Raw genomic sequence first — 10950 nt, forward strand, 5'->3', positions numbered from 1 at the left:
ATTAGGAAGGTGTAGGTTGTCGTTTTTACCTCCATTCAAACCTGAATGATTTTCATGTATAAATCAGTTGCACAATATTTCTTTTTTCTTTGCGTCTTAATCTCATTCTTCATGATTAATTGTTATATTAATTAATAGATATGTGTGGATGGAGTGTGGATCCATCCATAATTATGATGAGGTCACAAGTGGCGGTAGATTTGATTTTTCTAGTTTATTATTTATAATATTCCAGTTTGTTATTCTCTCTCTTATTATTTTTTGTTAAGAAATTTTTAAGTCAACGATTAGTCCAACAAGATTACTAAATATCATATGGTTTATTCATTATATAATACTCTCTTCATCCATCTTTACTTATCCACAATATTAAAAATAGTTATTCAATTTGGAAAATTAATGAATTATTTATTCATTATATCCATTATATTCTTGTTATTAAATACTAGTTAATATCTAATACTATTGGTGTACCGTGGATGTTGAGTATGTTCCCACATGTGAGTATTATTTTCATTAGATACTGACAGTATGTCTAAACTATTGATTATTGTAATCTTTATAATTTAGCACATCTATAAAAAAAAAAAAACAAGTAGAATGGTAATTTTATTATTCTTTTTGTCTTAAATTAATTATTAAATTTTATTTTTTGAAAGTTAAATCGTGTATACTTTGATTAATATTTTAAAATATTATATTTAGTTATATTGTCGTTGTTGTCGTTATATTGACATGAAAAAATTATAAATCATAGACATTATTATGTTGTTAGGGAAAAGACACATCTTCAATTTATAAACGTTCAAAATTTTTCCTCCAAGACAAGTAGTCCGATATGTTAGAGATTTATAATTTTCATTCAGAAAACTAAAAGCAACTATGGTAATACTTTAACTTTCCTACGAGAAAAAAGTAAAACTCAAGCATGATAATAAATCAGGACAAAAAACTCTAACAAGAATTATTATTATTATTATATATATATATATATATATATATATATATATTTAAAAAATACTTGATAAAACCCGAAAAAAATATCAAAGCATTGAAAATCGAAATTGATTTTAATTTTTGTTTAGAGGAAAACTGATGGAAATCAAACCCTGAGCACCCCTAGTTGTTGTGCTTGGAGGTCTAATCCATGATTAGAGTATACAATTTTGTAAGATTTGTGTATTTTTAAGAAAGGATGGGTGTTGTTTAAACTTGTTTGAAATAGTTTAATGAGGATGTTTACAAAATTTGAAGTCATTTGCTAAATATTTGGACTAATAGTTAACAAGAATTTCAACTAAAAATCGTACACAAAAAATTGTCAATATATACTCCTTCGTTTATTTTTACTTGTCACTGTTTGACTTGGTACATACATTAAGAAAATAATTATTGATATATGTATTTTACCACACCATTCTTATTAATTGATATTTAGTATTAAATCTTGAAAAATTATTTGGAGAATAGTACTGAATGCGAAGGGTAAAACATGAAAAAATTTGTATTTTTTTTGATATATAAAAATGATAAATAAAAATAAAAATTTATTTAAAAAGAAATGACAAATAAAATATAAATGGAGAAAATAGTAGAGATTCTTATTCTTAATAATATGTTAATACACTTGGCATAAGTGATAAGACAACCTCTTGTTTATAAAAAAAAAAAGAAAATCTTATTTCATGCACAATAAACAAGGTGCTAACTTTAGGGAAAGAACTCAAATTATCATGTGAAAATGGAGATCGTCCAACGTTATGTTTCAATACAATTTTATTTTTTTTAAAAAAAAATTTCTGTTATTAAACTATACAATAAAAGAATGGATATTTATAAATATATTATTTCATAACACTACTAAAAAAAAGAAATTATCTGATAAGTACTTTGAAACATGACTAATTGTAATTAGTAAAAAATCCACTTTAATTAAGATATAACAGATTTCTTTCGAACTATGATCTTACTTTCATGATTAAAATTGAAACTTTTAATTAAGAACCAAGAAATCACAATCTATCGCGATCATTGCACAACTAAGCAACCTACCCCTAATATATTATTCTAAATTTCTTTTAGCATTTTCATTTATTGAGAGAAACCAAGAAGAAATCAGAAAAGATGAATAACAAAATTTTAGACTCATCAAATCAGTAAATAATTAAAAACATGAGATGGGACAAGTGGAGATTTAGGTGTTCTCAAGATGAATATTGTCTTTATTGACACACAGGGTTGTGGTGCACTGGTAAAACTTCTTTATCCTTAATTAAAAATCTCGAATTCAAGTTCTTGGTATAGAGAAAATCCTTTCGGAAGAGTCATCACCAAATGGATCCTACAGTGTGTGATTCGAATTTAGTCAGAACTTCTACGCAGACTCCAAACATCGGATGAAGAAGCCCCCCCAAAAAAGTCTTTATTTCATCCTTAATCAGAGGCCTAAAGTTCGAACTCTTGGTATGAAGAAAAAAAATTTCGGAGCACCAGCCTCAAATGGACCTTACAATATACGATTCAAATTTAATTAGGACATTAATGCGGATTTCAAACACTGAGCGAAAACAAAACAAATATTGTTTTTATCGGAGGATTTCTGTCACGATCCAAAATAGGTCATGAGTGACACCACACTTAACCTCCTAGGTGGGAGAACCAAGATACAAACTCCAACTAATAAATATGACAATAACGCAGAAGCTCAATTAAATATGTTTTTCTCAAAATCTGAAAGTCATCAAATGAAGGACATCTGAATTCTAAAACTAAGTCTCAAATTATCAAACACTAAATAAATAAATAACATAACGTGTCTGAAAACTAAGGACACTATGCCATGACAAAAGATTCCATCGCCAGCTAGAAGTATAGATCACCCTGCAATCCGATGAACTGGAGACTAACTAGAGCTAAGGTCGAATCGAAGTCGGTGGAACACTTGCTGCACTCCACAAAATAAAATAAGAAAAGATACAAGTAGGAGCCGGTACAGGACAACATGTACTGAGTAGATATCATCGACCGACTCAAAATATAAATCAATATGCATAAAGTAATAGCGGAAAATCAACAATAACACTTAACAAGTGGCAACCAATGAACAATTATATAACCAGTCAACAATATCAAGATCACACATGAGGACTCAAGCCTCCACATCACACTCTTTTGAAAAATGAGTTATTGGAGATTGGGTAGCATTAACTCATTTTAAGTTGTTCTCCTTTTATATTACCGTGCCGGAATATGACACCCAATCCAATAATACCGTGTCGGAACGTGACACCAGATCCAAATATACTGTGTCAGAAAATGACACCCGATCTAAATATACCGTGTCGGAATGTGACACCTAATCCAAATATACCGTGTCAGAATGTGACAACCCATCCAAATATACCGTGTTGAAATGTGACACCCAATCTAAATATACTGTGACGGAACGTGACACTCGATCCAAAATAATTAATTTATCATTCTTTATGATTACATTCCACTTCTTTAACAATATTTCATCAAGCCTTCTTTATTCAAGACACCATTTTTGATAGGGCAAGTTTAAGATTATAGGTTTCACGGTCTTGGAATTTCAGACAAATCACAAGAACATACCAACCATCTAAACCACAACAGTTAAATGCATAATAAACTTCACAAATTACTCAATGACTATCAATCACTATTAAGAGTCTATCTACGATATAGAATAAACCATAACCTATCTCAATCGAAGAACTGAAATAAAGCAAGTTAATCCACCAACGTCTTTCATTTCTTCAATGCCTCAGACCAATTTTAATCTATCAAATATATAATATTTATAAGTAAATTAATCCGTAAACACCAATATTATATATATGTTTAACCTAGACTCAATAACTCACCCAACTCTATAAACACGTTCCTAATCTTAATTTCACTTAACATGTCAACTCCCATATTTTCTGAATTTCAAAACTAGGGTTAAACCTCAATTAAATTCAATAATCAATTTAAAACTTGAGTCTTTCGTAACTCTTTCGAACAATCAAAATTTGTTCAAATACATAATCTTCATAAGAATACGAATCCAATAATACTCATATAGCTATATTTATTTTCGGATAAAAAATTGGGTCAAAAAGTCATTCCGAGTCAATGAAGTCAAATCTGAAATTTTCTTTTCGATTATGTTCACTCATGATAAAATAAACTCACATGTCAAATTTCAGCTAAAACGGATCGTTATTCGACCCCAAATCAAGATTTTATGTGAAGAACTATAGGGTCATATTTTCTTATTTTAGTGTTATTTCTCCACAAATATATCATAAAAATATGTTCATAATCACATAAAAATTTAATGGAAAGGATGAGAATAATTACCTCAACGCTTTGGAATGAAAATCCTTATTTTTCTCTTCTACTTTATTTTTCTTTTTCTCTTTCTTTTCTTTCTTCCTCCATAATGTTTTTCTTTTTCTAGTTTCTGCGTTCTTTCTCGTTTTCTCGTTACATGTAATGGCTTAATGCCATAAGATTTATATATTATTTTTTCTTTTATTATGATTTATTTTCTTCTTTTTCTTTCCTACTCAATTTATGTATCAAAATTAATAAACCCTATCCTTTTTTCTTTAATAATTGGTATAGAGTGTTTAATAAATTATCAACTTAGCCCACTAATTAAATTAGTTATTCAAATTTACCCCTCAATTAAATAACTATGATTATCAAATAATCTAATATACCCATTAAAAATTTACAAGATGAATCTTTTATGAAATAAAAAGTCATAGTACTCAAAATCACCTAATTAGTCATTGCAATTTCACTCTTCAAACTTTGAAGTTTCTCCTCCAAAGCAGCAACTTTTTGTGACTAATAGCATGGGCTTATTATTCAACAGTCAGCACACGTGTACACACCACACCTATTTGTCAAGAAAGACTGCCATTCCTTTTTGCTTCTTTTATCTAACATTTTATTTGTTTAATTTTACAGGAGGCTGTGTTTTAAAGGTAATCTGGATTAAATTATAAGTTACTTATAAATTATTTTTAGCTATTTTGAATATTTGATTTGTTAATTTAAAATTATTTTATGCTTAAAATAAGTTAATAAAAAATAATTGGATTTGTTTGGTTTAACTTATCTAAAACAGCTTATAAATTGAAAATAGCTTATAAGTCAAATAAAAATAAAAGTTAGAACCATAGAATCTAATTCAAAAAGTAGATAACTTGGTCTCTACTTTAATATGCTTATTGTAATGCTTGAAAATTTAAGTAGATATAATAAAAGAATTACAATTCACTTTGTTCAACATTTTTTGACTATTGATTCATATTTTTAATAGAGTATTAGTTTAACTTATAAAAAAAAAGAGTGCAAAAGAAATTTTAAAAAAATAAATAATGTGAATCTCAACACATAGCGAAGGCTCGTAGCTGGTATTCGGTATATTTCTATTTATTGGTTATCTCAACAAGTTGACACATGATTTGTTATTGGGTTTTGTCCAACTATTCATTGAATTTTGCCTATCATCCTTTCATGTGTCACAATTTAATTTGTCTACATATCCAATCTATTTTTATGTTGAAAGAGAGCCTTGAAATAACTGATAATGTTGCTGTCATGTGATCAGGAGATCACGGATTCAAGCATTGGAAACAGTCTCTGACAGAAATGTAAGATAAGGCTGCGTTTTATCCAACCTAGTTTTACCCTATACAATTAACTCGATCCATTTTTTTATATAAAAAATAATATTCTTTCATCTACGTATGGAAATAAACACCCCATGCTAAAGGACGACACTTTTTATGACTGTCAATTGTATGAATCCTAGTGCCCTACAAATAAGGATAAATTGAATTTTCAAAAAAAAAAACCATGTAATATTATAATCTTTTTTCCTTATATTGGTTTCAAACCATAATTATGTTCAAGTAAATCAAGGTACTAACTACTAAATAGAGGTGATAAAAGGACTCCCGTGAAATTATAAGGAGAAAATAATAGTTCAATATCATATATATTATTATTATTTATATTTTTAAAATATTACGTATTTTATCATTAATAAAGAGTTTTGTACCATATATTGAGAAAGATACACTTATATACATGTATTTTTGCTAACAGATACACTAAAATAGGGAGGGAGACGAGCGAGATGGGGAGGGAGGCGAGTGAGATTCATTATGTATCTCAGATACATGCAAATCACATTAGATACATGTATCTGATATGGATACATAGGAGAGTGGTGAGTGAGATGAGAGAGAGGAAAGCGAAATTTGTTATGTATTCTAGATACATGCGAATCCACTTAGAAACAATATATCTAGAACAAATTACACATAATTTTGACCCATGTATCCAGAGATACATATATCTGGACGTAATTGGACGCACCAAAATGTGGTGAGATACGCATTATTTCAAACTAAAATGTATCTAAATAATTATCTCCTAAACTACTGAAATTTTTGTAAGTTTCCCGTCTATGATTTGCCAAAAAAACAATTCTCAAAAACGGCTTAAAATACCTATGATCAAACGGATCGTTACATCTAGCACATGATGCGCGGAGCAACTACTCGCATTAATTTATGGCAACCGGCACCGGTAAGTAAAATATCTAAGATAGTTTTTATATGGCATTAATGAAGTACAAATTAAAAATTATTTCTTTGACTTTATAATTGAGCTAAATATCAACAATATCTAAGTCAACCTGGTGATGACACATTCAAATTCTTGCCCAAATGAAACTTGTATATATACGCCCCATTATATTGTATACACTCAAAATATTAAAACTAGCAAGTACACTCATCTCACAAAATTCAAGTACAATGATAGAAATGATACAAAATAATACTTATTCCATACTTGATACTTTTGAAGTTAACCCCATGATGCCACTCTACTTCATTCTCCCTATCATCATCTTCTTCTTCATTTTATCAAGATTAAACAAGAAAAACTTTCCACCAGGTCCTAAAGGGTGGCCTATAATAGGTAACATGATGATGATGGATCAATTGACACATTGTGGCCTAACAAAATTAGCACAAAAATATGGTGGCATTTTACATCTTCAAATGGGATATCTACATATGACGGTAGTGTCAAGTCCATCTGAGGCCCGTCAGGTGTTGCAGTTGCAAGATACTGTATTTGCTAATCGTCCTGCAACTATAGCCGTGAAATACTTATCGTATGATCGTGCTGATATGGCTTTTGCTAATTATGGACCCTTCTGGCGTCAGATGAGAAAATTATGTGTGATGAAGCTTTTTAGTCGCAAAAGGGCTGAATCTTGGGACTCGGTTCGTGATGAAGTTGATTCCATGACAAGGGTTGTTGCAACTAGCTCTGGATTAAGTGTCAATATTGGTGAGCTTGTCTTTGGAGTTGCAAAGAACATTATCTATAGGTAATTAACGTGGAGAATGAGCAGGTTGGGTTAAATCTGAGGAGGGAGGGTGAGGGGTTCAAATCGATAAAAGAGTCATTAATCCAATACGTTCAAAATGGATTAGACACAAATGTGTCAAGTAATGAGTCTTTAACCCAAACTATCCAACTTGACCTGACCTGACTTGATCCCCTTCTTTTTTATTTTGATTGTTGAGCAAAATAAAAATAATGTGAAAGCTAATATACATATTTAAACTCTTCAATATTTACATGATTCTCCATCCTCAATTTTAATTTTGTATATTTGGATATGAATTTCATTTGACCTATCTAATCACATCATTTTGACTAGTTATGACCCAATAATTGAATAAGTCATTTCGTGTTCAACCTGTTGGTCACTAAAATGTATTGATTTTGTCACCTTTGTCTATAGAGCGGCTTTTGGAACATGCTCTAACCAAGGACAAGATGAGTTACTAAAAATCATGCAGGAATTTTCGAAGCTATTTGGTGCATTCAACTTAGCAGATTTTATACCTTGGCTCAGATGGGCTGATCCACAAGGGTTAAATACAAGGATTGTAAAAGCCAGGGCATCATTGGATGGTTTCATCGATACAATAATTGATGATCATATACAAAGAAAAAAGGTTAAGAATTATAACGATGAAAGTGATAATACTGATATGGTGGATGAGCTCTTGGCATTTTATGGTGAAGAAACAAAATTGAATGACTCTGATGATTTGCAAAATGCTCTTAGGCTTACAAGGGATAATATTAAATCCATTATCATGGTAAGTTCAAAATCTTGATCTTCTTATTTCTTTATAGTTTAATTTTACTTATTTTTAACATCAGTATATCGATAATGTAAAAGAATATTTACATTATTAGAAGTAACTATTGGTAACTATGATAAAAAGTAAAATTAATAATCTAAATCTGATACTATTAGGTCAATTAGGGGCAGAGTTGGAAGTTTCGATACGATCAAATTCAATTATTTTTGTTCAGACAATGTATTTATGTTAAGAAATTTATCAAACATATATAAATATTAAATTTAAAATTTAAAATTTAATTATACTTAGCACTAAAATCATCATTTTAATATCTAGAATTCATATAATTAAAATCCTAACTTCGTCATTATCGGTAAAAAAAAGTGCAGCAATCATATAAACCATATCATGGGAAGTACAAAACGACTTTAGAGTAGCAATGAAATCCTATTTTGGAATTTTATTTTCTTGTAAAACTTCAATATATATATAAACTTTTTTTATACTATCAAGTTAATTTAACAGGTTATAGCATGTTGTTATTGTATTTTTCATCTTATCGGACTTGTTAAATTACACTATTAATGTAAAAGTTTCGGTTAATATTTATAATATATTTTTTAGATGATCTGATAGTAATTTTCTTACGTGGTCAGGATGTCATGTTTGGCGGCACGGAGACCGTAGCATCTGCCGTAGAATGGGCCATGGCTGAGCTAATGGCAAGCCCAGAGGATCTCAAAATGGTACAACAAGAATTAGCCAATGTTGTTGGCCTCCATAGAAAAGTAGAAGAAATTGATATTGAAAATTTAACCTTCTTGAAATGTTGTATAAAAGAAACTCTTCGTCTTCACCCACCGATTCCTCTCTTAATCCATGAGGCCACGGAGGATGCCACCATCAACGACCACTATATACCAGCTAAATCGCGTGTTATTGTGAATGCATGGGCAATTGGACGTGACAAAAACTCATGGGAAGATTCTGAGAGTTTTATACCTTCTAGGTTTTTGAAGGAAGGTGTAGCTGATTTTAGAGGTGGCAACTTTGAGTTTTTACCATTTGGGTCGGGTAGAAGATCTTGCCCAGGTATGTAGAGGCGGAATTAAAATTTAAAATTTTGAATTATTTGAAAAAATATGAGCTCAAAACTTAATTATATTCACACTCTTATGATTATTTTTGTGACATTTTTAGTGTATTCAAAATAATGATACATTTATTAATTAAAAATAATTTAATTATAAAATTCTCTGATTTTTGCAACATTTATGTAGTTGTAAAATCACTTCGTTAAGAGTAAAATGAGAAGTTGAAAACTTAAAACTATTTATAGAAATATAAAAGCGTGATTCTTTTTTAAACAGATTAAAACGGAAAGTGCATCACATAAAATGGAACAGAGAAAATATGATTTTTATAGCTATACAGTTTCAAACATGTTTAAAATTATAAGTTTCAAAAGTATTTTTATTTTCCTTTGAACATCATATTTTCAGTCAAACACCTTTACATAAAATAAAACAGAAGGAGCACATATTTTAGAATATATATATCAAATATATTTCATATTATACTAATATTTATTAAAAATTGATGAATTCAAATCGATTCTTACAGTCCAACCCTACCTCCGAATAAAGCTGCATGCAATAGATTTTTGTGATATTTTTTTAACGAATCTCGTATATAGCATGAGTTTAGTGCACCTGACTCATAACAATTTTAGGTATGTATGTATGTGTAGGTATGCAATTGGGGTTGTATACATTTGAGATGATATTGGCACGTCTTCTTCATTGCTTCAATTGGGAATTACCAGATGGAATGAAGCCAAGTGAAGTTGATATGAATGATGTTTTTGGACTCACTGTTCCTAAAGCTACAAGACTTGTGGCTGTGCCAACTCCACGTTTGTTCTGTCCACTTTATTGATTCAACTTATAAAAATAAAAAGTATGGTCATGGAAATAAATTCTTGAATGAGTTGACAGTTGGAATAAAGAGAAAAAATATTGTCAAATTATTGTATTTCTTTCATGTATTGAACATGCAATTTATTTGTAAAATACACAGTGAAAAATCTCTTATATTAGTAAACCACTAACATACACTCTGATCGGATGGTTATAACGTATTATTTTATAATGTATTATATACTTTTTGTTTGGAATATGATTGTTATTTAATGTATTATATTATTAATTTAATATCATGTTTGTCTTGATTATTATATTAGTAAATCACTAACATGCACTCTAGTGAATGGTTATACATATTATTTTATAATGTATCTGATACATTGTATTATTAGATTGTGTGGATTGTTATATTAGTAAACCACTAACATGCACTCTGGTCGGATGGTTATAACCTATTATTTTATAATGTATCGTATACAACTTATTTGGAATACGGTTGTTATCCATGATATTGTATTATCAATTTGTCTTGATTGTTAAATTAGTAAACCACTAACATGCACTCTGATTGGATGATTCTAACCTACTGTTTTATAATATATCATATACATCTTATTTGAAATATGATTGTTACATTCATCGTTAGGTTAAAGATTACAACGAAAAATAATACATATAAACAAGAACGCCCACCGTGGGGCTCGAACCCACGACCACAAGGTTAAGAGCCTTGCGCTCTACCAACTGAGCTAGACGGGCTTCTGGCTTAACATTTCTTCTGTATTTAATCAAAGGTAAAACAAACATTAATGGAGGATAAA

General features: G+C 29.6%; 1 protein-coding gene and 1 non-coding gene across 2 annotated transcripts; one reads left to right on the forward strand and one right to left on the reverse strand.

Annotated features, from left to right (window-relative positions):
- Positions 1-6824: 6824 nt before the first annotated feature.
- Positions 6825-10209, forward strand: LOC129896108 (cytochrome P450 84A1-like). The gene is made up of 4 exons (XM_055971933.1): positions 6825-7432; positions 7853-8216; positions 8861-9296; positions 9955-10209. Exons 1-4 carry the CDS (start codon positions 6849-6851, stop codon positions 10140-10142), a joined length of 1572 nt encoding a protein of 523 aa, XP_055827908.1. The 5' UTR covers positions 6825-6848; the 3' UTR covers positions 10143-10209.
- Positions 10210-10815: 606 nt separating this feature from the next.
- On the reverse strand, positions 10816-10888 carry TRNAK-CUU (transfer RNA lysine (anticodon CUU)). Its single transcript has one exon. It is a non-coding gene; the product is annotated as a tRNA-Lys (tRNA).
- Between the last annotated feature and the right edge of the window lie 62 nt (positions 10889-10950).

Source organism: Solanum dulcamara, chromosome 7, assembly GCF_947179165.1.
Source record: "Solanum dulcamara chromosome 7, daSolDulc1.2, whole genome shotgun sequence".
NCBI lineage: Eukaryota > Viridiplantae > Streptophyta > Magnoliopsida > Solanales > Solanaceae > Solanum > Solanum dulcamara.